The sequence below is a fragment of the Gekko japonicus genome, unplaced genomic scaffold (assembly GCF_001447785.1).
Source record: "Gekko japonicus isolate JY-2015 unplaced genomic scaffold, Gekko_japonicus_V1.1 scaffold131, whole genome shotgun sequence".
Lineage (NCBI taxonomy): Eukaryota > Metazoa > Chordata > Lepidosauria > Squamata > Gekkonidae > Gekko > Gekko japonicus.
Window position 1 is genome coordinate 2148816 of NW_015167061.1, and position 27708 is coordinate 2176523.

The window sequence follows — 27708 nt, forward strand, 5'->3', positions numbered from 1 at the left end:
TTCAAAGAAAAATCTTTTTGTAGGATTGTATCTATAATTCCTTTCACCATAACCCAGTATTTCTTTGTTTTAGAGCACAACCACCACATGTGATAGAAAGTACCGATACCATATTTACACTTCCAACATTCTTTTCTTATTTTCCCATCAAATTTATTTAACCTAGCTGGCGAGATATGCCATCTATAAAACATCTTTATAATATTTTCCTTGAAAGCATATGTTCTTACAAATTTTATATTTCTTGTCCATACTTTTTCCCATTGCTCAATATCCAAATTATAGCCCCAATCCTGCATCCATGCTATCATTGATGGTTTTATCTGTTCATCCTCCATCTTCCATTCTATCCAAAAATTATACATTTTTTTAATGAACTTTTCCTTTGTATTTATCCAACTCTTATCTAAAGCTGTCTGACTCCCCATTATACCTATTTGCTGATCTTTTGTCCATCTTGATATAAGCTGATTTCTTTCCCACCAAGGGCTGTCTCTTTCAAGCGGCAGATTGCAGGGTTATCCAGTTTGTTGGATTGAATCCATTTGAAAGATAAATGGATGAGGAGAATCCTGCACCCTCGTGGACTTGAGAAGTAGGATGTAACTCACCACAAAGTTTTAAAAGCACGGACCAGTTGTTTAATGAAACTCATCAGAGACACTGTCTGCAGCATTTCCTGTTTACTGGTATATTTATGTGTTCGCTGCGTCAGTTTTGTTGCATTGTTGTGTATGGTGGAAAGGCTGAGTTAAAGATTTTAAAATTTTAAATCAATTTGTCTTGCCAGTTCTGTTTCTGAAGTAGCCCCATAGAACCCACACAGAAAAGTTATATTAACACCTCAGTTTTGCTACTGCAAAACATTGCAATCATTACACATCTGTTAGACAGAGATCCAGCAAAATTCTCCTCGGTGGCTCAACCAAAATGGCTGCCATCTGCCTCAGAGCTTTCTCTAAGGGCTGAATGAGATATCATGGCGTCCTTGTGGCTGCTGTGAGAACAATGCCGCCATTTTAAAGTGGGGGACTTCCTGTCCCCCGCCAACCACACCTCATCTCATGGCTGTTTCAGTAATTGCCTTGTGTAGCTAGTTCTGAGTAATATGCAGCTCATCATTCAATGGGATAAACTAGTCAGTTGAACTAGTCAGTTGAACCAGGTCTTCCCTTTTCTCACAATCATGTATGACACTGTGTAATGCTAAAACACCGTCTTTTTCGTCACCGCAAAACATCACAATAATTACGCATCTCTTTCAGAAGAGAGGCTGTGGTTTCTGGGCAGACTGAGGCCCACCATATTCTTTTTCAAAAATTAAACATCATCTACCCTTTCTAGAATGCTTTGGAAGTATATTTATTTTTAAACAGTTCTGTCCCGTAGAACAAACTTTGCTCATTCCATAAAGCTTTGTGGGAAAGTTTCATTTTTATTCTATTATATTGTGACAATGGGTGCTGCAAAAAGAGAGGTGGCATAAGAAAAATAAAATTATAAAGCACGCATGAGTCTATTTACTCCACAGTAAGCGGGACTTTTCAGCAAGTGCACATATCACTGTAAATTTAAAGATCAAAATCCCCCAATCTTCCAAAGCCCTCATGTCTTCCAAAAAATCATTTAATTGTTTTATAAAGTTTGGTGCCCTACTAATTTCAAGGGGGTTTAATCCCAGATTGTCCCTCATATAAAAAAAAAAAATCCAAGGCTTGAGGAGTTATGGGTTGTTTTCCCCCTTTCCTTTCTCCAGTTCTCCCACTCTCTTCACAAAATCTTTTACGCCAGTCATCCTCTCTCCTTTATACAAAGTGCTGAAAAAAAGTTAGGGCTCCAGAACTCTAGCCCCTCAACACACTGATTCAGGGGACTATGTTCCACCAGTGGAAGGAGAACGGTTCCCGGCGGACGTTGGTGCCACAGTGAACTTCTCCTTGGTCCACATGGTAGAAGAAAAAGTCATTAATAAAGGTGCAGGTGAGGCCCAGTGGTTCCAGGAGGGAACGGACCTCTGCTTCCAGGCAGCACTGCCCATCAATGATGGGGCCAAACGGTTTTGGGATGCCCAGGTGTTTCCCCAGCACGAGCATGTTGACCTACAAGGATTAGAAGAACAGTGGTCAGTGCTGGTTTCAGCCAAGAACTCCCCTACCAAGGTTTCCATGCACCTGAACGCCACCTGCTGGTAAACACCCAAATTGGGGTAGAGCCACACTAAAGATTTTAACTGCTGGAATTGTCCCCATCAAGTGTGGATACTGTACACACACACCACCACCACCCCAGAAAAACTAATGTATCATGGAGAGGAAATAACTGTCATTGTTTCTGGCCGAAGAATCCTGGAAGTTGTCACTCGGCAAGATTTGTTAAGCATTCTCTCCAAATGAATATTCCCAGGATGTGTTGGCAATGCTGTGTCAGTGAAGCTGGTATAAAACCAATACCAATTTTGTTGCCACATAAGGAAAGAGAACACCTTTTGTCACTATTGTGTTATTAGAACAGCACAACGGATGCTTTGATGCTGAATGACAAAACGTTTACTGGCCGAGGAAGCAAATGCTGAAGTATGTCCTGATTTGTGTCTTAGCTCCTCCTGAGTCTCAGCGACGGATCAGCAGCAAAGCTGCCAGAACGCAACTGCTGAAAATGCAGCAAGATACCCGGTTGCCAACGCTTTTTTAAAGGCAAACAGGAAGGTGGAGAGGGAAGGTAACTGAAAGAGGAATCTGAGACTTGACCTGGCCCACTGGATCAGGACAAAGGCCAGCATTCTGTTCAAAAAGGTGGCCAGGTTGGGTGCATTTGGGAAACTCATAAGCAAGACAAGAATGTGACGGCTGCCCTGTCCCCTCCTTGTCTGTCTCCAGCATCTGGTAATCAGATCACAGAGGTTTCATTTAGACAAAGTATTTCAGGGGTCATTTCCTGCAGGAGCACACAGGAGGGGAGCTCCGGCAGTAAAGAGCCCAGGGGGCAGGCACATGCAACAAGCCCCACCCCCTGTTCCCAGCAGCCCTCTGCAGCTTACCTCAGAAGCAGCCGGGTAAGCTGCAGAGCCCCCCCCACCGGGTCCCCCGGTCCAAAACAGTCCATTGGCACCTTTAAGACCAAGTTTTATTCAGGTACAAGCTCTCCCTCCTCTGCGAGGGAAGATTTGCACGTCCCGTCCCCCCCATAGCTAGCAATCCAAAACAGTCCAGTGGAGTGCCTTCTGACACACTTCCGGTGAGGTCAGGGGGTGTGGCATATGCAAATAAGTAATGCTAATGAGCTCCTGCACCTCTTTTTCTATGAAATGACCCCTGATTGTATTAACGCTTCTCCCTCAAGAAGGCTGCATGTTTCCTCAGCACTGCGTATTCACAACAAATGAGCACGGTAACCGATTTCCCACCAGGCAGAAGGGGAATGAAAACCACCATTCTGAGCAGGCTAGGCAAGTCCCCACAGACAGCCTGCATGGGCGCTTACGTCCCGCCTTGGTGGATAAGAAAGACAGCAGGTGGTTGGGCGTCTCACCATGTTTGGGAAGGCGGCCTCTGCTCTGGACCAGTTTAGAGTGAAGAGCTGCGGGATGTCGATGATGTCTCCTTCGCTCAGGCCCAGCTTCCGCTTGAGGATACAGCGGTTCCAGTCAATGCATTTCTGGAAGGAAGAGAAGAGGGTCGTGCCCCGACATCCAGATGTTCACCTCCAGGCCCAAGGCTACAAGTCTTCACGCAGGGTCAGCAGCACCCACCCTCAGCGTTGGTCAATATTTTTCCTCAGGAGATTTTTTTACCTCTGGTTATGTTTTATATTTATTTATTTACTAAAATATTGAAACCCCACCTTTCTTCTTGGCTCAAGGCAGCCTCATCTCAACAAAGTTTAATATATTCTAAAGAAAGGTAAGCCAGCCTGATGAATGGCAAAATGTATATGAACTCATGAATTACTTTTATCTCACCATCTCACAAATGTTTGCTTTTTGTCACAATCAGCTGTGCTACATGTCCAACTCTGAACTAATGTGCAGTTTTTAAAAAATTCACAGTTTGCCTCAAGCGACAGTCTCTGTTAGTATTAAACTCACAATTACACCAAAAAAGGGCATCTTTAAAAAATGACAATGCCTCTCCAATGCCACATTTAGATAGTTTTGCCTCAGAGGAACAAGCCAGTCGGTTTTTAACCTCTGAATTACAGACACCAAATATTAAAAAAACCCAAATTTGAACCTGTTTATGTTTGAACTCCATCAGCCATGAAGGTGTGTTAACTACTAGAAGATATTACAGAAGAAGAAGAGGAGGAGGAGGAGATTGGATTGATACCCTGCCCTTCACTACCCAATGGAGTCCCAGAGCGACTTGCAATTTCCTTCCCCTTCCCCTCCCCACAACAGACACTCTGTGACGTAAGTGCCGAGAGAGCTCTGAGAGAACAGCTCTGAGAGAACTTGTGACTGACCCAAGGTCACACCAGCAGCTGCATGTGGAGGAGGAGTGGGGAATCAAACCCGGTTCCCCAAGATTAGAGACTGCGCTCCTAACCACCACACCAAACTGGATCAGACAAGGCGGGATGTTTCTTGAAAAGGCACATCAGCTTTAAAATATTTTTTGTTTCACAATAAACAGGAGTGCCTTTCATCCATGTTCAACAAAGCAACTGTTCACTAGTAGCTTCTTAAAATCTTTGTGGAGACAAGGAATGCCTCAAACTAGATTGTCCAGCTCCTTAATTCTCAGAGTGAGTGTGGCCAATACATGGAGGTAAAAGTAAAATAAGAGCTTTTATTAACAACAACTTTTTTTTTTGCAAAGAACTCCTTGGGTTGGTCTAGGAATTTGAAGAAAGTTTTCGAGTTCTGTCCATTTTTAACTCAAATGTATTGGGCGTCTCTTCCAAATTTCCTGGAGGATAATAATTTCCAAGTTTTAGTTTGTTTGGGACCCAGATATGATATATTTGTTTGTATATACCAGTGAAAACATTAAAACACTTCCACAGATTAGGTAAAAATCTGGGGGGCTCTGGTAAGGGGACAGCAGCCTTCCCATTCTGGTGGCAGCAACACTGACTCCCGGGATGTCTGGCTGAAAAATACTGGCACATGTGCACCCACTTGCCTCTCTCAGTAATAACATCTCACATTTATATAGCACTTTCAGCATCCAAAGTGCTTCACATACATGTCCAACAACCCTGAAAGGTAGTCCAGTGCTAGTTCCCCCATATTGCCAATATGTGGTTGAGGCAGAGCGTGGTTTGCTTAAGGACACGATGCCTCCATCTGCTTCCTTTCCCTATATTGTATCAATCTCCTCTTTTATAAATGGCATTTATCTGTTTAACAGTCGTGAAATCTCCACGTTTGGATGCTTCTTTGCACGACAATATTCTCCATGCAAAGAGGAAGAGAGCAGAAGACGGAGGAAAGTCCTTCTGTTTGTTTGCCATAATAGTTTTCTGTCTTCAGGGAGTTTTTAACATAAGGCAGCACACCAAAATGTGAAATCCTGAAAAGATGCTGTCTGTTTTTATACCCCAAGGCTCTGCCACTTTGCTCCCCAGCATTTGTGAAACATCTTCGCAGCCTTCTCCCCCACTTCATCACAGTCAGAATTTTAGAGCGTGTAATATTCTATTCCAATACAGCAGGGATCCCCAAAATGGAGAGAGCTCTTTCAAGAACTGCCCTTTCAAGGACAGCTCTGACAGAACTACAGCTTGTCCAAGGTCATCCAGCAGCTGCAAGTGAAGGAGTGGGGAATCAAACCCGGTTCTCCCAGATTAGAGCCTGCACACTTAACCACTTCACCAAGCTGTGCGTGCCAAGTGTTTTTGAAAAGCGGGTGGGGCCAGGTGACCTACGCAGCAGGGCTTTTAATTGGCCAACTGGAGTTCTAATTGGCTGTGAGAATTGAAATAACTTATATTATATTATATTATATTATATTATATTATATTATATTAATAGCAGAGGTCCATCAGTGGCTATTAGACACAAGGAATAGATAGGGGCTCTGGGGCAAGTGATGCTCTGTCTTCTTGGTGCTGGGGGGGGGGCAACAGTGGGAGGGCTTCTGGTCTCCTGGCCCCACTGGTGGACCTCCCAATGGCACCTGGTATTTCTGGCCACTGTGTGACACAGAGTGTTGGATGGGCCTTTGGCCTGATCCAACATTGGTGTCTCTTATGTTCTTATATTTGCGGTAGCTGTCTCCACAAAGTAGGTTTTTCTCTCTCATTCACTCTTCTTCCCCAGTGTATTTTTTGTAATTGCTTCTCTTGTCCCTGCACTTGGGTATCCTTTTTTGTTTGTATTGCTCTGCCTCCTATGGCCACCATTTTGTGGCTGACTTCACCATCCCATGTCCGAATCCCAAAGGTGCCCCCAGGCTCAAAAAGGCTGGTGACCCCCTGCAATACAGCCTCCACTGAGAGATTTATTTGTAAGTGGAGATCTAGAAAACTGCAGCACTTCAATGAAATTTTACCTGCGCATATGTGTTGTCTCTGTAATAGGTTTTGTTCTTGAGGATCTCATCAATAGTCTTTTTCCTTTCTTTATTTGAGCCTACAGGGGAGATAAATGTAACAAGTAAGCCCTGTTGACCAGGGTGGTTGACTATCGAGGAAGAAAACAAACTCTTGACTCACTTTCAAGGAGGACATCTCCATAACCTTCACTTTGCTTCTCTTTGAACAGCTTATAACAGGCAAAGGGGCTGGCGAGAAGCAACCTGAAACCCTGCACGGACAAAGACAAAATTGGTAAACATCCCAGCTTCTTAAACAAAAGGCCACGGAATGTACACATCCGGGGCAGGTTTTGATTATGGAAGACAGACAATGAAACGGAACATTTTTTTGGCATTAAAAGCCCTCTTCTGTGAATTAGGCGATTTCACTGAGGATAAGGCTTGTCAATGGCTCTTATTATAGTTAAAGGGAATCTCCCAGTCCAGAGGCAGTGGATCCTTGAGTACTGAATGCAGAGAACTGACAACAGGGGAGGGATGCTGCCTTCACACCCTGCTCACGGGCTTGTAAGTGTCTGGCAGGCCACCGTTGGCCTCAGAGCCTGTGCCTTCCACCTCTACACTGCTTTCCTCAGCCAAAACAGCTGGACTAGGTGGACCTTTGGTCTGATCCAGCAGAGCTCTTCTTATGATTCTAGGTGAAGACTTCACTCCAGCGCTGAGAACAGGGCTGGTGGCCATCAGCTGTTGCTGACCAGGGACTCAGGGAGCCCGAAGAAATGGCAGGATGGGTTGGTAAAAGCCACCCCAGGCTAGGATTAATGGAGAACTGAAGCATCGTAAGAATTAAACCATCTTCTTGCAGATCAGTACCTTCCTGTCAGGAGCTGGAACAAAGGTCAAGAATTCATCCACATGCCCCACACTGAGCCAGTCAGAATAGAGTTCCACTGGGGACTGGACTTTCTGGGCGTAGAGGAAGTCCCTGACAACCTGGGACATTTTCCTGCTACCAGCCCTAGGAGACGAGGAAGGATGAAAAGAGAATAAGGGATGAAAAGAGAAACTATTCCCCGTGAGGCTGGGGTAGAAATTTGAAAAATAAATAAATACATTTTGTAAAATACAGTTAATGTTTTCCTTTCGGAATAATCCCTTATGACACCCTTGCAAACACCTCCAGTGTTACTGCTGGCCTACCCAGCACAGACCCTACTACTACACAGGTGGATGTTCAGGAAAATTGGCTGATGCAGACCAATGTTCCCTCTAAGGTGTGGAGCCCTGTGAGCAAAAATTCTACTTTGTGAGTTCCTGGCATCCAAGTTGTGAGCGAGCAATTTGGCTACTGCATAAATTAGCTTGCTCTGGAGCCCTCCTTCCTGAGCTAAGGCAAAAACGTGTGAGCCGGAAGCTAAAAAACTGTGAGCTAGCTCACGCTAACTCAGCTTAGAGGGAACACTGATGCAGACTCCCTCTCATGGTTCCAACCAGAGAATGCAAATGGCCTTTGCGTGTGCCGGAGACATCCCTCAAAGCAACTTTTTTTTTCTCTCCTGGCAGTATTGGCTGCCATGCCAAATTTTAGCCAGGTTCACTTTAAAAGTTTGGCATACTTTATCTTGTAGGGGGAAGGGCACAATGTTCTTTGATGTACAATATACTCCTTTGTAAAAAAATTTAGAGGAACATATATGTACCATATAAATGCGCATATTAATATGAACCCTGTGCTCATGTGCTCCATAACAATGATACTTTTCCTGCTAGACGGCCTCATTTAGTAATGGAAACTCATCATGGCTGACCCCTGGGATGCTTCTGGCCTCTGGGTCACAGACGTTGGTTGTCCCCAGTTGTCCCGCTCTCCACAGTTCTCTGTTCCCCACGGACATGCAAAGCCTAAGCCACTGGCAATCCGGAAGCCCACGGATTCACTGGATGTTTAAGAGGCAATGTGCATTCTTCCTACCCTTCAAGAGCTCCTGGGAGACTGTTCCCAATGAGGATTCTCCCCAGAGGATATTCCTTCCCCTCTACCGTCACCGGAGGGCTCACGTCCAGGTTTCCAAATGAGTCCAGGTCGGAGACGTCTGACTGATTCTTAGGCTCTCGGGTCACATACCCAAAATCAGGTCCCTCGGAACAGAATAAGACATTGAAAAGTAGTGGGTAGGCAAGAATCAAAAGGAAGTCTTTTCACAGTGGAAAGCTGGGTCTTTAACCTTTTGCTGGTCTGCAGAAGCCCCTTTTCAATGCCAAAGGAGGGGAAATACCACTACCCGGCCACAGAACTGTTTAGGACAGTTGATGTGGTGTGGAAGGGGGATAGCTGGACTTGGACTGGAACGGGCCCCTAGCCAGGATTTTTGAGTTTGGGGAGCATTTAAATTTTTATGGGGGCACTTAAATTACAGTTAATTAAATTAATCTGAATGCCTGTCTTTTAAGGGGGGAGGCTTTGAGCCTGTTTCTATCCCTTCCTTTCAAGGGGCGGGGCAAAGAGCATGTCAATTCCTAGGGAAAAAACAGCTCAGAGTGCATTTAATTGCCTTTAGAAGGCATTTAAATGCCCTTTGCGTTCCCTTCCACAGGGCAAAAAAGCTTAGGAGGACACTTTCAACACAACTCCAACAATCCCCCTTTTTGCTAGCCCAGTTGCCACCTAGGTCATCATGGTCAAAAATAAGGTTTCTGGCATGGCTATTTGTGGGGCGGGGCTTTTAATTAAGGGGGCAAAGCCCCGAAATGCCCCACTGTGGCTACAGGCCTGGACTGGAAAGACTTAAGATTCATATTCCTCCTCAGCAATTAACTCCTCTGTAATCTCTCTGCTCTCCTGCTGTAAACAGCCAACCAGCATGATACTGAGTTTACAGAGACTGGGAAGATCCAAATTCAAATCCTCTCTCAGGCCCAAACTAGACGAGACAATTGTCCAAGAGTTGGGTCAGGGTTCTGCCCAACCCAACTTGCCTTCCTCACAGCCATAGGGATGCCCCAGAATTACAGCTCATCTCCCTACTACAGAGATCAGTTCCCCTGGAGAAAATGGATGCTTTGGAGGGGGGACTGTGGGGCATTGGTTCCACCCCCAAATCTCCAGGAGTTTCCCAACCTGGACCTGGCAACCCTAACCCTCACCCACCACTGGAGGCCAAGGGGGACCTGGCACCCCAGGAACTGATTTCCCCAAGTGCTGCAGGACCTGATTCAGTTTGGGATGGTGGTGCAAGAGGATGAGGGGCCTGTGCCTTCCCCCCGTGCTGCTTTCTGAGCCAAAACAGCCACCCTGAGCCTGCTTTGGCAGGGAGGGTGGGGTATAAATCGAATGAATGAATGAATAAAATTTGCCCCCTTGAAGGGATGCATGTGTGTGTCTAGTTCAGGCCTCAGCTTAGTAACTTTGGGCCAATCATTCTTTCGCTCCAATCTACCTCGTAGGATTTTTATATAAGGATTAAAAGGTGGGGGCCCCCACAAGACCCCTCCCCCGAGCTCTTTGAAGGAAGGATGGAGTAATAATGTCATCCCAGTGTTTCTAGGCATGATTGAGGGAAGGAAGGACCACTCCCCAATAATGGAAACAACACGCTGAGGAGCCCTTCCCTTACCAGGAACTTCTTAACATATGCGTCCAGGTCTCTGTTCCTGGGAGAGTCAAAGACCACCGGGAACAACTTATGGGGAGCTTCCATGTAACCAAACTCCATCTCATCCTGTTGGCAGAAAAAAAGAGGATTAGCGTTCCCATTTCTGTCTGTCTGTCTGTCTATCTATCTTCTTGTATGCATGTGTATAGACAGATATAGATATAGACAGGGGTCATTTCCTGCAGGAGCGCACAGGAGCGGAACTCCGGCAGTAAAGAGTCCAGGGGGCGGGCACATGCAACAAGCCCCACCCCCTGCTCCCAGCAGCCCTCAGTCAGAGCAAGAAGCAGCCAGGTAAGTTGCAGAGCCCCCCCCCCGCCCCAAACAGTTTAGTGGCACCTTTAAGACCAAGTTTTATTCAGGTACAAGCTCTCCCTCCTCTGCGAGGACAGATCTGCACGTTCTCCTCCCCCCCCCCCATAGCTAGGAATCCAAAACAGTCCAGTGGCGCCTGAGCAGTGGGTGTTGCCTTCTGACACACTTCCTTTGATGCCAGGGGGTGTGGCATATGCAAATAAGTTATGGTAATGAGTTGTGCTAATGGGCTCCTGCACCTCTTTTTCTACGAAACGACCCCTGGATATAGATATAGATACACACACTGTTGGGAAAAGAGGAGTTGACTCATTCCACTCCCCAGGTTGATGGGTGATTATTCCTGGGTGGCTCCCTTCCTAGGACTGCTTCCCTGTATTGAAAATACTGGTGTCTTTTGTAATTTTAGATTGAAAGATATCAGCCAAATATCCCTGGCCATTAGCAATTATTATTTTAACAAAGAAATTCACATAACAGCCTTATACATTACAAGTACGAGGCTTAGCTTGTCTGCTTGGATCAACCGGACTTTGCGTGTGCTTAATGGACTTCTGCTGCCCCCCCTGACTTTTCCCTGCACCCCTATTCTTGCTCAGTGTCAAGGACGATACCTGGATCCATTGGTCACCCCAGTTTTCTTCCTTCGGGCAAACTGTCAGCTTGCAATTGGCTTCCTTGGCCAGAGTTCTAACAGCCTCCACAAAGCTCTTGTTGGGCAAGGATTGTTTCTCAAAGCTGGAGAGAAAAGGAAGAGTCCACAAAGAGGGCAGTTCCCTCCACCTGGGAGGCAATTGAGCCTCGACTGCAAATTTAAACCCCATTCCAGATTAGTTTGGCAATCACGGTCCCGCTCATTTCCCAGGGCTTATTCCTTGTGCTGTCACACCCGATCCCAGAATCCCATGGGAGGACTGCAGTTCTTGGACCCAATATCCAGTCTGGCAGAACAACTGAACAAGCTTCATTTGAAAAACTGGCTTTAGTATCTTAAGCAATTCCAGCACCCCCAAAACTGAGCACCATTCGCACCCCCCCTTACCTGCAGACAAAGACCTCTAAGGGCTTCATTGTATTGGGTGTCATTATCCAAGGGGCCACTCGGAAAACCACCGTGTCTGAGAAAACAGGGGTGTCTAGAGAATTCTGTGGAAAGCAAACGGGGAGAGAGCATTTAAAAAAGCTACAAGGAGGACCCCTGTGGACTACAGTGCTGAGCAAAGGAAGTTGTGTTCTGTGGAGTCAGACCACTGCTCCATCTAGTCCAGTACCGTCCGTGTAATGTACTCCGCCATGACCACGTGCGCGACCGTTGGGCCATGCGGTCATGCCGAACATTGGAGCTTCACTCTTTCAGGACAATAGCCAAGCGGATCCTAGCCCGCACCTATCAGAGGGCCAGGTTCGCGGCTGGGAGCCAATGGGACTCTCGGCCACTGTAAATAGCCTATAAGATAATAGTGGGTGTGTTTTAGGTGGTGGGTTTTGGGGCATATAAACCGGCCTGCGAGCCGGCTGTTCCTTGTCTTGTTCTATCCTAATAAAAGTACTTTGCTGAAATCACTCAACGCTTCTCAGTACTTTTCAGTCCGCCATCAATGCCAGTGTCTTTCCAGTGTCTTCGTGACCTGGGACCCACGCATGTGAAGGCACACCCTTCCATAGGCCCCTGTGCACCAACTACAGTTGTCAGGCAGCCCTCTGTTGGCTATTCCACCACTTAGGGTGGCCCGTCTGGCATTGACCAGAGCCCAGAGGCCTTTTCTGTTGAATGGGCTCCCTGAAGAGGTGAGGGAGGAACCCCTCCTTGGAGACCTTCAGGAGGGGCTGCCTATTTGCCAGGGTGTTTTTTTTAGGGGGGAATGGTGAATGGCAGGCATGTTTTAAGGAGGGAAGGAGAGAGGCATTTGGGGTTTGCTGTTTTATTTTTGAGGGGCCGTGGTGGTGTAGTAGTTTGGTGTAGTGGTTAAGTGCGCGGACTCAAATATGGGAGAACCGGGTTTGGTTCTCCACTCCTCCACTTGCACCTGGCCGGATGACCTTGGGCAAGCTGTAGTTCTCTCAGAGCTGACCTTGAAAGGGCAGTTCTGGAAAGAGCTCTCTCAGCCCCACCCACCTCACAGGGTGTCTTCAAGGTTGTTAATCCTCAGGGACTTCAGCATCCATGCTGATGAAGCTACTGCCTCCATTCAAGCCTTGGACTTGGTGTCCTTCATGGCAGCACTGGGGTTCTCCCAATTTGTATCAGGTCCCACACATTGAGCGGGCCACACACTGGATTTGAACTTTGGTATGGGGATGGAAGTTGATCTGACTTCAAAGGAGGACGTGCCGTGATCAGATCACTTAGTTCTGAAGACCCAGTTGGGCATTTTGACCCCTCCCCAACTAGGCAGCAAGGTAATTTATGCTCACTCACAGAGACTAATGGACCCAGTTGGGCTCCGGAATACTCTACGGGAACCGATGCCTTCTGGCAACTCATTGGATGAGCTGATAGGAGATTGAAAATCCCGTTTACTGGATTTCAAGCACAGGAAACCTTTACCTTTATGTTATCTTTAGTTTTATCTGGGGATGTCCTAACTATTATTGTTAGCCACCTTGAACCAAGAGGAAAGGTGGGACATAATTTTTTAAATAAATAAATAAATAAATAAAATCTCAGGCAGAAGAATTTTCCAGGGAGATTGCTGGAGACTGAACACGCAGCCTTTGGAAAGCTCTTCCTCTGTACCGTGTCCTGTACCACAAAGCCGTGGCCGCTCCTATATCAGGCTACGTGGGCCGTGACCACACCGCCACCTCTGCTCCACCACCAGCCACATGCACACTTCCCCCGCCACCCCCTCCAGCGCCGTACCTGACCAGAGGCCTCCAGAAGTGTGGCGTTCAAGTAAAGCAGCCCTTCAAAGCCAGCATCGGGGAAGGCCAGGCCCTCCACAAAGAAGGACCTCTGCTGTTTTCCACCACCGGAGACGTCCACTGTGTAGGAGAGCTTATCGGGCCCCAACACAGGCTTGTAACTGGAGAGAGAAGCGTTGCCTGCAGCAAGAGGGAGCACAGGGACACAGAAGTATCAAACATTTTCCCTGAAGACTGGGTAAGAGAAGAGGAAAGAAACCACACAACCATGCAGTGTCAGACGCTCTCTTCCTCCCGAGCAGTTGGATAAGTCTGGAGTGTTCCTTGAAAAATCAGAGAGTGGTTTTAAACGGGTTTAAATGGTCAGGGTAGGCACTCTCTTGGACACTTGCGATGCAAAAGCAGAGGGAAAGGCATCAGGGGTTCAGGGAGTGATGCTTTATTTAGGATATGAATGGTACCCTACCCCTCTTCATTAAACCCGCCAGAAGCATCCGTATCTGGCCCCTCCACCAGACAAAGAGAGCAGACATTAGCACAGAGCAATGAGATCTCACCTCCATCATGGAAAACTCTCAGTTTGGATGCGTCAGACACGGAGACCTGAAGAAGCAGCTTATGGTTCTCAAAGACGCCAGCCGGGCCTTCGGTGGTCAGGATCACGAGGGACATGTCTTGCAGGTCTTGGGGGGAAAAGAGGCAAAGGCTGGGCTGTGCAACAGCTGCTCCTCCAAAGAGTCCTTATCAGTGACGGTGACTCTTTGGGTTACCTCTTGAAAACCATGTTAGGAAATAACCAGGGAAGTCTCTGAAGTGAAGGTGTGTGCATGAAACTTCTTCTGAAGCCGTGGGAGTTGAAGGCCCTGAGTGGCCACTGTATTGGTCCCATGGGCAGGGGTTTATGTTCACCATTCCGATTAGGTGAGAATGAATGAAGAATGCAGGCTAGTAGACAGGCAGGGTCTGTTCTCTGGTTATGTGTTTATATTTCTTGATAAGCCCATCTTTCTCCCAGCACTTGGGACTCAAGGCAGGAGATTAAAAACAACAAACGAGAACACATCTAGCAACCCCCGCCAAAGACACAAAATCCACTTCTTTTGAGTTCTAGACCCCCCCTGACCCTCCAAAAGAGCTCAGTCTTACCGCCTCTCTTGAACACTACCAAGGTGGGACTTTCCTTACTCCGGGGGGGGGGGGGGAGCGCCAAAGCACGGAGGCTGGGGGGAAAAGGCCCAAGAGGCAATTCTTCAAGAATGTGGCTCCCTGGTCAGGAGGACAGACTTCCAAGGTAAGCGCCAGCACCTTGAATGAAATCTGGAAACCTACAGGCAGCCAGTTTGGAATCACAGCAGTCTGAGCACAATAGCTCACCACGGATTAAAAACGGGCTGCTGCCTTTTGGACCCACTGAAGTTTCCAAACTGATTTCAAGGGCAGCTCCGCACAGAGCGCACGACAGCAGTTTCAAGTTGGCTGCATTGTGAATCAGAATGGCCAGACTGGATGAGTCCAGAAAGGGAGACCACTGCCTAACGTAGCAGACAAGAGACCCAGATAATTTTCTTGACTGCTCAGGACACCTGCCCAGGATTGGCTGGAAGACGCAGGAGACAACTAAAGGATAGATTTTCCTGCCTACAAACTGTGCCCCCCTCCCTGTCTGCTTAGCGTAACCCTTGGCCCCGGTGAATACCTTCCTGGGATCGCACGTGTGAGTAAGCACTGTCCATGTTCCCAAAGCTCGGGCCATCCCGGTCACAATTCACCAGCAAAACGGCTCCTTTCCCATTGGGGCCCCAGGTCCATTTTTTCTGTTGAGGAAATGGAAAAAGAGGAAGAGAAGATCCAGTGAGCGGGGGCTTTGTCTCTCCCTTTTTTGTGTGCATATCTTTTTCCAGGGTGAAGTCACATGACTGGAATCCACCAACCCTCATTTGGAAATCAATATGATTTCAATCTGCCCATGGATGTGCACAATTTGAACTGAAGTTGTAAACAAAAATTGGAAATGTTCCCAAATATTGTGACTCATCACATCCACATAAGAACATAAGAAAAGCCAATGTTGGATCGGGCCAATGGCCAATCCACTTTCCCAAAACATGGCTCTACCCTACCATAATAAAAGGAGGAAAGAAGAGATTGGTTTTATATCCCACCCTTCACTACCAGAAGGAGTCTCAGAGCGTCTTACAATCTCCTTTCTCTTCCCCTCCCCACAACAGATACCCTGTGAGGTAGGTGGGGCTGAGAGAGCTCTGAGAGAACTGCCCTTGAGAGAATACCTCTGAAAGAACTTGTAACTAACCAAAGCAATGCTCCCTCTAAACTGTGGAGTCCTGTGAGCAAAAATTCTACTCTGTGAGCTACTGGCATTAAAGTTGTGAGCAAGCAATTTGGCTACTACATCAATAAGTTTGCTCTGGAGCCATCCTCCCTGAGCTAAGACAAAAACATGTGAGCCAGAGGCTAAAAAACTGTGAGCAAGCTCACACTAACTCAGTTTAGAGGGAACACTGAACCCAAGGTCACACCAGCAGCTGCATGTGCAGGAGTGGGGAATCAAACCCGGTTCTCCCAGATTAGCGTCTGTGCTTCTAACCACTACACCAAACTGAATGTGTACTGGAACATTCATGAGACCTGGTTTCACGTGTTGGAGAAGATTTTGCAAGCTTAGTCTTTGCAGAAGACGGCCCAACAGGTAGTATCTCCCTCTTTATACCTGCTTTGGACAGAATTCTTCACTTGTGAACTTCAGTCTGTTTTCTGGCTCACAGGTACTGTGCCAAGAAGTCAGTCTGCTTCTAGTTGCACGGACCCCTTGGATTTGGTGCTCGGTACTGAAGCCCTCTGTGCCTCAACCCCCCTCCCCGAGAATAAAAATCCATCTGTTACCTTGTTGGTTGAATTGGTCTGCACCACTCCATTTCGGTTGGTATCAGCATTCAGAGAAATAGCTAAGACAAAGCCAAAATTAAAATATAAGTATCTCCTCCTGGCTATATTTGACACTGTGCATAAAACCAGACAGCCCTTTCAAGCCCTGTTTTGGAGAACCGTCTCCTCTCCAAAGAAGGATCCAAGCAGCTCGATGGGAGAAACAGAAGGAGAGCCACGGGACCTTTTTTAAAGCAACAAAATACAGCGATACGCCATGTAGAACTGCCAAGTAATTTCTACGATGGGGGTTTCTTTCAGAGAAACGAGAGCTCCCTGCCAGAGCCAGTCTGGCATGGTGATTAAGTGCGTGGACTCTAACCTGGGAGAACCGGGTTTGGTTCCCCACTCCTCCTCCACTTGCACCTGGCTGGATGACCTTGGGCAAGCCGTAGCTTTGATAAGAGCTGTCCTTGAAAAAGAGCAGTTTTTGTCAGAGGTCTCTCAGCCCCACCTGCCTCACAGGGGGTGTTTGTTGTGGGGAGGGGGAGGGAAAGGAGTTTGTAAGCCACTCTGAGACTCCTTTGGGTAGTGAAGGGCGGGGTATAAATCCAATCCTTCTTCTTCTAATATATGGGATGGCACACTCCCCCCACATGAACCTTTCTGACCACTTGGTTCGTCTTCAGAGGCCATGCTTCAGGTTCTCCCACCATCTGAGGCTAGACAGACAGCAACTCAAAGGGCCTTCTCAGTTGTGGCACCAAAATTTTGGAATTCTCTCCCCCAGGAGATGCAGCTGTCTCTCTCTATCATTGTCTCCCACGCCAGTGAGTGAAGATTTTCTTGTTTGGCGTTCCCTCTTTAATGCTTATGAGCCCTCCTCCCTGTTCATGTATTTTATTTAATTGTTTTAGACATTATATTTGTATCTTAAATAGTCTTTTAATGTTTGAAAATGTTTGCTGCCTTGGGGATCCTGAACTGAGTGGAAAGACAGCATAGAAGATGTTCTAAATAAATTAATGTATAGACCAGGGATGTTGTGAAAAGGGGACATTTCCCAAACCGCACTTCTTTTCCCAGACATGAGAGATTCTCTTGGTGTTTCTGCAGGCGTTTCACTGTCCATGAGTGAGCGAGGGCTGCAGTGGTTTTGGCCTAGTCGTTCCACAATGTGGCAAGCAAATCCAGTCCCCAAGCCTGGCAGGATAGGAACATGGACAGCATGAAGTATTAAACTGCGAAGTCAAGATCACGACGTCCTGGAGACCCTGAGAGGTGGGTGATACCCATTCCTCAATGTATGCAGTATCCAATTTAGGACTTCATTCTTCAGGAATGCAGAACTGCATCGCAACGCCTGCGTGCATCTCAGACTCATGTTATTACTTACCCACGAAAGTCAGGTACAGCAAAGCATTGGCAAGTATCTCTCCTGTTGGACCATAGTAGGAAACTCGAACCTATAGGAAGGTAAAACACTTGCTCACATCCAGCAGCGACTAAATCTAATGTCCAAAGGTACATCTGAGGCTTAAATTTTCTTTTGCTCACTCCGGTCTGTAAATGAATGTATTATACAGAGACTAGGGTGCTGGGAAGGGGAGCAATTAAAGGCGGGATTGGAGACATTTCAGCCCAGAGGTAAAAAACAGGAACCAGTGGCTGAAGAAAAGGGCCCTGTGCCAGTGTGCCACTTTGGAGAACAGGGTGTGATGCCTGACCCTCCAGTTTGGTTCTTATGATCAGGGCGGAATAGTGTCATGGTTAGGGGCGTGGACTCTGATCTGGGAGAACCGGGTTTGATTCCCCCACTACTCCACGGCAGTTCCTGGTGTGACCTTGGGTCAGTCACAAGTTCTTTCAGAGTTGTTCTCTCACGAGCAGTTCTCGAAAGAGCTCTCTCAGCCCAGCCTGCCTCACAGGGTGTCTGTTGTGAGGAGGGGAAGGGAAAGGAGATTGTAAGGTGCTCTGAGGCTCCTTCGGGTAGTGAAGGGTGGGGTATAAATCCAATCTCTTCTGTCTCTTTTTCAAAATGCCCCTCCAACAACCTGTTTGCTAACCAGGGAGGTACCTCTACAGGAGCCCTATTCTATAGCAAGTCTGGTCCTCCCATAACCAGCCCCATCTCAGGCCCAGTGAGAAAAGGCGTTAGGCCCCAACCTGATACTCTTTGGATGAATTTTCCAGAGAGCAGGAAATCCTTGATGGACACGGCCAGGAGGAGCCTCAGGGCGCCTCCTTTTGCTCTTGTCTCAACACACCCAGTCCCTTCAGCCTTTGGTTGAATCATTTGCCTCCGAAACACTTTCTCGCCCTCAGAGCTGAGCTCTCAGATCACTTTGGTTATTTTAACAGAGAGTCACACTGAAACTGTCTCCCCCTGGGTCGTATTCTCTCTTATCTAACAGACAGAAGAATTTACTCTGCGGAAGCTGCTGTTATTCTGTCAGAAAAGCAAACAGCCTCCCATTGCACAGAGGGATTTCCCACGCAGCAATGCTTCCCCCCTGGTTTGTGCATCATTATAGTGAGTGCCAGTGCTTTACCCTGTCCCCCCCCCCCGGGGGGGGCCTTCCACAGGGTAGATTTCCCCACATATTCCGGGTCCCAGAACCCCACAGCAGCCGTTTCCCCCTGTGCCAATAGTGGCCTTTTCATGGCTTCTTTTTAAAATCTGCAGCTGAGATATCGTTATAGCATTATAATTATCTATCTACCCATTTTTCTGACTTCCTAGCTTTCATTTTTTTTAAGTAAGCCTCTATCCCTTTCATTTACATATAAACTGAAAGGCATATCGTCCCAATGGAAAGCGCTAAAGACTTTTTCTTTTTTTAAACAAAAATTGGGAAATCAAAGGAACTAGTAGACAGATCATGATAACGTTGCAACAAAATGTCAATTACTGGTGTGTTGTTTTTTTAAAAAAACACCCTCAGAATAGCGCCCCAATTAAGCAGGACGGAGGGAATAGTCGATGTGGGGACTGAGGCAGGGAAAGTCTTTTGCTGCAGTCTTTCCCAAAACATTTCAGCTAAGCAGTTTGAGAATGAGTGCAGTAAAGCTGGAGAAAACCCAGGAGGTACATGAAAGCAGCACGATGCAGTGGAGAAGGGAGGGACTGTGGCTGCGTGGCAGAGCCTCTGCTTGGTCTGCAGAAGGTCACAGGTTCAGTCCCCGGCATCTCCAGTTGCAAGTTCTGGCAGGAGGTGATGGGAAAGACCTCCGCCTGAGACCCTGGAGAGCTGTAAAGAGGGGCTGTGGCTCAGTGGCAGAGAATCTGCTTTGCATGGCAGGAGGTCCCAGGTTCAGTCCTCAGAAGCATCTCCAGTTAAAAGGACCAGGCAGGAGGTGATGGGAAAGACCTCAGCCTGGGACCCTGGAGAGCTGTAAAGAGGGGCCTGTGGTTAAGTGGCAGAGCCTCTGCTTGGCATGCAGACGGTCCCAGGTTCAATCCCTGCCATCTCCAGTTAAAAAGGACCAGGCAGGAGGTGATGGGAAAGACCTCAGCCTGAGACCCTGGAGAGCTGTAAAGAGGGGCTGTGGCTCAGTGGCAGAGAATCTGCTTGGCAGGCAAAAGGACGAGGCAGGAGGTGATGGGAAAGACCTCAGCCTGAGACCCTGGAGAGCTGTAAAGAAGAGCGGTGGCTCAGGTGCAGAGAATCTGCTTGGCATGGCAGAAGGTCCCAGGTTCAATCCCCAGCGACATCTCCAGTTAAAAAGGACCAGGCAGGAGGGGATGGGAAAGGCTTCTGTGCCTGAGACCCTGGAGAGTTGTAAAGAGGGGCCGTGGCTCAGTGGCAGAGCCTCTGCTTGGCATGCAGAAGGTACCAGGTTCAGTCCCCGGCAGCATCTCCAGTTAAAAAGGACCAGGCAGGAGGGGATGGGAAAGACCTCATCCTGAGACCCTGGGGAACTGCTGCCGGTCAGAGTAGACAAAACTGACGATGGATCAAGGGTCTGATTCAGTATCAGGCACCTTCATGTGTTTCATGAGAAGTGGGAGCGAGAGACCTGCTTCCCACCATCCTCCAAGCTGGAGCAAGCGACCCATTTGTAAGTTACCCACAGCCTAGACCTTGTGGCCTATCATGGTCTGCTCGCACAAGAAGCTGTGGTGGGGTGTACTTTTGACCCCTAAACCAACAGCTTGTTTCCAGGAAATATTCTGTGACTCACCAAGTTTCCTCATGACACCTTTGCTCACCTTGTTATCGTTGACAGCACTGCTAGGCCTGTTCATGGACACTATGACCTCCACGCCAGATTTCAGGGGCCATCTCAATGCACCAGTGGACTCTGTGACAAACTTTGGATCGTAGATAAGGGCGATTCTGAGACCAGCGGTTCCCTGGACACCGAAATGCGTGGCACCCTTTGGGATGCATCTAGTGCCAAAACAAATCATTGAAGGGATCTTTCGGTTTTGAAAGGTGTCACAGTGAAATTAGAGGCAAGATCTTTTGAATCTGAGACCAGTGGTTCCCTGGACACTGAAATGCGTGGCACCCTTTGGGATGCATCTAGTGCCAAAAACAAATCATTGAAGGGATCTTTCAGTTTTGAAAGGTGTCGCGGTGAAATTAGAGGCAAGATCTTTTGAATATGAGACCAGCGGTTCCCTGGACACCGAAATGCGTGGCACCCTTTGGGATGCATCTAGTGCCAAAAACAAATCATTGAAGGGATCTTTCAGTTTTGAAATGTGTCGTGGTGAAATTAGAGGCAAGATCTTTTGAATATGAGACCAGCGGTTCCCTGGACACCGAAATGCGTGGCACCCTTTGGGATGCATCTAGTGCCAAAAACAAATCATTGAAGGGATCTTTCAGTTTTGAAAGGTGTCGCGGTGAAATTAGAGGCATGATCTTTTGAATCTGGCAGCGGAAGCTTCAGTTAATTCGCCAGCCTTGCCCCATTGTTACTGCTGATTTATATGATTTGTCGGGTCCTAATGAGCAGGAGGCCCTGGATAAGTCATTCTGCAAGTGAAAGCTGTGGAAACAGGCACTCTGACGAAGGGCAGAATTTGAGCCAAGTCCTACTCGACATAGCTGAATGTGTGAACTGACTTCTGGGACTGAGACAGTTTGATCTGTGGTGGGTGCTCTGCGTTCACACATGCCTGTCAACACTTGATGCTTGGTCACTGAATTTTGAATAGGCACATGTGAATCAGAGAGAAAGGCATCCATCTTTCAGCGCCACTTTCTTCCAGGTGAACATAGACCCAAATAAGACCACTTTCACCCCTGGGGATTTCACTCTACTCTCTCTCCAGCAGAACTCTTAGCGTCAATTCTGATTTCACTCTTGAGATTTTTAAATGTGAGACTGCAGGCCTAACTCTGCATCTTAAAATACGGCAAGTATTTGTGTGGTTCCTTTTCTTTTCGGGCTTTAGCAGACTAGCACAGTGAGATTAATGAGCCGGCACATGCCTTTCACCTTCTGTTCTTATTTCACATGCCAAAAAAGCTTTTTGAGGTCATCCATGTTTAAAATGCTACTTAAGTAAAAAAATATAACAATCTCATAGATAGTGATACTTATTGAAATAATGATTTCCTACGTGCAGCATTTCATACCTTCAAAGAACATGACAGGTTATCAATTATCAATTACAGTTATCAATTATCAATCAAAGAACATGACAAGTTATCTATTCCAGCTGTATCTGAAGAAGTGAGCAGTGACTCACAAAAGCTCCTGCCCTGCCACATATTTTGTTGGTCTTTAAGGTGCTACTCGACTCTTGCTCTTTTCTAAAGTTATCAGCTAGTCTGTACAAAACAAAGCTTCTCTGTGGGGTATGTATTTTGCATAGCTGCATGCTAATCTTTCCATCACCTCTTTCAGGAGAAAAAGAGAGAATAAGAGGTACAGAGAAGAAAGGGAAAAACAGAGAGACTGACAGAGAGGAAGAGAGAGAAGAAAGAAGGATAAAGAGGGAAGAGAAAAAGTAAGTAAACCTGGGCAATTAGTGTAATTAATGCCCTATAAAACAGTTAAATTCTGGTTCAGTAGCACCCTAAAGACCAACAAAAGTTTCAGCGTCAAAGTTCCCTGTGTCAGACACTAGTAGGAATAGAGATCTTGAGTCCTTTTATCCTAGTCAGAAGGTGGGAGGGGCATTATAAAGAATGGCTGTATTCAGCTTGCTTTCAGCAGAGGGGAAAGGCCTGGGGGCAAAAAATTAGCATCTATAGTGAGCTGCAGTGGCTCAAGTGGTTAAGACTGCAGTGGTTAAGACTGCAGGCTGTGGAAGGTCGGTAGTTCAGCAGTTCGAGACCCAAGTGTGCCGCATGATGGAGTGAGCTCCCGTCTCTAGTTCCAGCTCCTGCCAACCTAGCAGTACGAAAGCAAGAAATTGCAAGTAGATAAATAGGTACCACTTCAGTGGGAAGGGAACAGCGTTCCGTTCGCCTTGGTGTTGAGTCATGCCGGCCACATGACCACGGAAACGTCTTCGGACAGCGCTGGCTCTTCGGCTTTGAAATGGAGATGAGCACCGCAACCCTAGAGTCGGACTCGACTGGCTTTCAAGCAAGGGAACCTTTACCTTTTATAGTGAGATAAGAATCCTAATTCAGAGGGGGGGGGTGTCAGAACAATGGGCATCCGGGGTTGAATAGGGACACGGGGTTCTTATCTCAGGACAGGTGCTGATTTTCTGCCCCCAGGCATTTCCCCCTCTGCCCTCATCAAGCTGATTACAATCTGCACCTTTCCTCTGCCGCATTCTTTACAACACCCCTCCCTCCTTCTGACTAGGATAAAAGGATGCACGGATCTCCATTTCTACTCCACTCGTGTCTGATGAAGGGAGCCTGGACTACCGAAAAACACATCCCCTGAAACCCTCGTGGCTCTCTAAGGTGGTGGCACTGCTGGACTCAGTTCTTCCTGCCCTGCGAAAAGATGTGTAGAACCTTTATGCCATAGAGAAAATGATCTTCCTGCTCCTCTCTCTCTCTCTCTCTCTCCCTCAGTGCCTTGCAGCGACTTGTAAACAGAGATATTAATCTGTCAGCATGCAGAATTTAACAGGGGAAAGAAAGAGGCAATAAATCTCACCATAAACCCCTGTAATAGCTTCTTCTCTTGCAGCTGGTTCTGCTAGATTTATGGTCTGTAGTCATACACCCAATGACCATATTCCGGGAGCTACTTCTCTCTGAAGGAATGGGGAGGGGGGCCTCACTCACTTATGAGTAGGGTTACAACCTCCAGATGGGACCTGGAGTTCTCCCAGAATTACAATTGATCCGCAGACCACAGAGATCAGTGCACCATGCAGGAAAGGGCAGCTTCGGAGGGCAAACCGTATGGGCATCGCATCCCTGCTGAGCTGCTTCCCCCCCCCCAAACTCTACCCTCCCCAGGTCCCCCCCTCATTCCTCAGAAATTTCCCAGCCTGGAGGCGGCAACACTACTTATAAGCCCAAAGAAGAGCATTAATTCCAGTACACTTAATTCCGTGCATGGGGAAAAGTCATTCAGGGGGATCAGGATTGGTGTGTGTGTGCTAGTATTTAAACACGAAATCTTTTAGTGTTTGGTCACCACACCTCAGAAAGGATATTATAGCACTGGAAAAAGTGTAGAAAAGGGCAACTAGATTGATCAAAGGGTTGGAACACTTTCCCTGTGAAGAAAGGTTAAAGCGCTTGGGGCTCCTTCAGCTTGGAGAAACAACAGCTGAGGGGTGACATGATCGAGGTTTACAAGATTATGCACGGGAAAGAGCAGGTCGAGAAAGAATTACTTTTCTCCCTTTCTCACAAGACAAGAACTCCTTGTGGGCACTCCATGAAACTGCAGAGCGGTCGGGTTAGAACAGATAAAAGGAAGTCCTTCTTCACCCAAAGAGTGATTAACACATGGAATTCACTGCCACAGGAGGTGGCGGTGGCTACAATGAAGAGGAAACTGGATAAACATGGAGCAGAGGTCCATCAGTGGGACGGCCCTCTTAACAGGAAACGTTTATTAATATGAAAACTCCATCTTAATATGAAACCTATCTGGAGCACCCCATCGGCACAATGTCCCGCTTGTCCATGGACCGCTTCCAGAGAGAGAGATTCAAAACAAATGTCATAATGGACATCGTAACGGAATCTCGGATGACCATCGATCTGTTTAAAGATCTTGGTTCAAGCCCATCTCAAACTGCATTCCTGTTTTATATACGTGCCCACCAAGAGTGGGAGAGGAGCTGTAAAACACTTTGAGTAACCCACATGAAATCCATCTCAGGATTGAAAACCGTGTGTGGGCTGTCACCACCGTAGGACACCCTTCTTTGCTTGCAGAGTATGATTTGCAACCAGTTACTCATGTGAAAGACTGCCGCCTGGTGCCATAAATAGACTGAAATAGCACCTGGTTCCCCGGGGTGTGTACCTTTGCGTCTCTGTCTCAAGTAGTTGCATGCTGAGCAATTGACTCCCCCCCACACACATAATATCAGGGGTTCAACATAAAGCTAGAGCTGATCCTCTTGAACATCTATACCTCCCCATGCTCAGATAAGTGTTTCTTATTGTGGGGGGGGGGCTACAGAATTTTGGATTCAGAGCTGAGATCCTGCAGGGCTTTCACTACTTCCTAGGCTGCTTGCAGAGCCTGTAAATAATCAGACACCGTGAAGAACCAGGCCCTCCTGTCATGATATCTGGCAGTAGGTCTGCCTCGTCGTTAAGTCCACTTGTGATCTCACATCTCCCTCTTTGAATTTTAAAAATGCATGTAAGAAACAAGCCCCAAAATGGCCAGTAATACGTTTCTTTGGAAGAGATGCAAGGAACAAAGCTTTGGAAGAGATGCAAGGAACAAAGCTTTGGAAGAAATGCAAGGAACAAAGCTCCAGAAATCAGAAAGTTCTTTGGAAATTTGGTCCGCTCTTACTTGACATTTTCACATGGATTATCTGCCCTGGGTTCTGTGTTTTTGGGAAATGGGTTTTTCCCCCCTGCTTCCCAACAGCACTGTGGTTCATTCCTGCACTTCCTGGGGTTTTTATTTGCTTTGGGTGGCTCAGGCTGAGCAGGCTGAAGTTAAACCCGGCGAAGATGGAGGTCCTGTCCTTGAGTCGATCCGGACCGGGGTTGAGGCTCCCGCTTCCGACCTTCAATGGGGCACCTCTGGTGCCAGCTTCGGAGGTTAGGAGTCTGGGAGTGCTCCTGGAGGCCACCTTAACGATGGAGGCCCAGGTGGCAGCCACTGCCAGATCAGTCTTTTATCATCTCTGGCTGATACGGCAGTTGGTTCCTTTCCTCGGCCGCAATGACCTAGCTACAGTGATCCATGAGACGGTCACCTCGAGGCTAGACTACTGTAATGCTCTCTACATGGGGCTCCCTCTGTCGCAAATCCGGAAGCTGGTGCAGAATGCTGCGGCCAGGTTGTTGGTGGGCGCCCCTAGGTGGGAGCACACCCGACCTGTACTGAAAGCACTGCACTGGCTGCCTATAGCATACCGGATTCGCTTCAAAGTGCTGGTGCTTACCTTTAAAGCCCTACATGGCCAGGGCCTGACATTCCTGAGGGACCGCATTTCCCTATATTCCCCAAAGAGCACTTTGGTCGGGGTCACAACACCGACTGGTGACCCCGGGCCTTAAGGAGGTCAAGCTTGCAGCAACAAGGGCCAGATTCTTTTCAGTGGTGGCTCCTATCTGGTGGAATGAGCTCCCGGAGGAAATCAGGGCCCTGCGGGACCTTGTGCAGTTCCGCAGGGCCTGCAAGACGGAGCTCTTCCACCAGGCTTACGAGTAGGAGCCGCCACGGCCTCTTCCACCACCGCTCCCTCATGGAGCGATACCGCCAGAGGGCTGGGTAACATCTTTCCATGACCCTAGCCTTCCCCTCTGCTATGCAAGATGTTGGGAGTTTTATATGTGCATTCGTTGGAACCAATTTTTAACTGTTTTAACTTTTATATACTGTATGCACTTTGTGCTCTGTGTGAGTCGCCCTGAGCCTGTTCGCGGGGAGGGCAGGGTATAAATGCAATAAAATAAATAAATAATGTTTTTAAAGTAAGTCTCTAGCCTCTTTTGTTGTGGAGATATAAGGGGAAAGGCAAAAAAAAACCAACCCAGAAAAGCCCCACTGGCCTGGGGCGGGGAGGGAGGAGCAACCACTTCCAGGGGACTGGAGCAGGGAAACTGTGGGAAAACTGCCATGTGGAAGCTCCATTGCTGTATAGGCAGACTTTCCAGCAGTGGGGAAACTTAACAAGCCTCTCCTGATGTGGAAACAAACCTTACCTGGTTATCCGACCTTACAAAGCTGAGTTTCGTTGGTCACTGTGGTAGCCAGCACAGCGGTGCGATGCACCAAACTCTGCCAGAAGAAAAGGGTGGCTACTGGCACAAATGGCTTTCGGGAAGGGAAGGACAGATCTACCAGTGGCTATTAGCCATGAAGTTTTTAAAAAATGGAATATCTGTGTTCAGAAGCAGTATATCTCCGGCATATTGAGGAATAAACAAGGTGGGGGCTATTGCCATCATGTCTTAATGTCCGACTTTTCCGGGGCATTCCAGGAATCATATCAACAACAATATCAACAATATTTAATAGTATTTATATAGTGCTTTCTCCTAAGGGCCCCATGTCTAAATAATCCTTACAATCACCCTGTAAAGTGGACCAGTGAGAGGTGGGAGGGAGGCGGGGGCCAAGGGAGAGTGACTTTGGCTAAGGCCGTCTCAGAAAGCTCCTGGCTGAACTGATGTGCTCACAGCTCATGCTCTTCCCTACCCCACACGCGGCAAAAGCGCCCTCTTCTTTCAGCCGCCATCGCTTACCCGCTGACGTCCAGGGAGATTTCTGTTCCCAGCACACAGACCGCATAGGTGGGCCGCTCAGTGCAAACCCGGACGACTCTTTGCTTGGTTGTCATCGTCTCCTCTCAGAGAAGGAGGCTGCTCTGGTGCTCCTGGGGTGTCCTGTTTTTTGGCCAAACAGGAGCGACTGGCTGGAAGGACAGGGGAGTTCCGCTCCTCCTCCTCATTCTCTCCCAGCCCAGCTAGAGTTTTATATAGCCGGGGATGGGAGGGAGGAGGGGCTGACACCTCCCCAGGATCCAGCCTTCCACCCGCAGTCGGTCTAAGGACTGGGTGTGCTGCATCACACACAGGGAAGGTCATCACACATTCAGACATGGAGAGGGTTGGTCACCACCTGCAAAAATGCTATAATTTCGCCATTCAAGTTTCCCTGGAATATTACTCAGGGTGCTAACAGACGCTGTGCTTAGTCTGCGAGGGAAGCAGGGCTGTTGTATGAAATAAGAATATTAGAAGAGCCCTGCTGGATCAGACCAATGAAGGTCCATCTAGTCCAGCATCCTGTCTCACACAGAGGCCAACCAGCTCCTCTGGTGGGCCAACAACAGGGCAGAGAGGCCGAAGCCTTCCCCTCATAAGAACATAAGAAGAGCCCTGCTGGATCAGACCATTGAAGGTCCATCTAGTCCAGCATCCCATCTCACA

General features: G+C 47.7%; 1 protein-coding gene across 1 annotated transcript; it reads right to left on the reverse strand.

Moving 5' to 3' along the window:
* Positions 1-1424: 1424 nt before the first annotated feature.
* LOC107111586 (protein-arginine deiminase type-1-like) lies at positions 1425-27116 on the reverse strand. The gene is made up of 16 exons (XM_015412567.1): positions 27022-27116; positions 20409-20589; positions 17592-17661; positions 16214-16275; positions 15009-15126; positions 13870-13995; positions 13311-13492; positions 11490-11593; positions 11062-11185; positions 10094-10198; positions 8452-8618; positions 7353-7497; positions 6658-6748; positions 6495-6574; positions 3529-3654; positions 1425-2099 (listed from the first exon to the last, which is right to left on the reverse strand). The coding sequence occupies exons 1-16, from the start codon at positions 27114-27116 to the stop codon at positions 1866-1868; spliced, it is 2010 nt and encodes a 669-aa protein (XP_015268053.1). The 3' UTR covers positions 1425-1865.
* Positions 27117-27708: the final 592 nt, after the last annotated feature.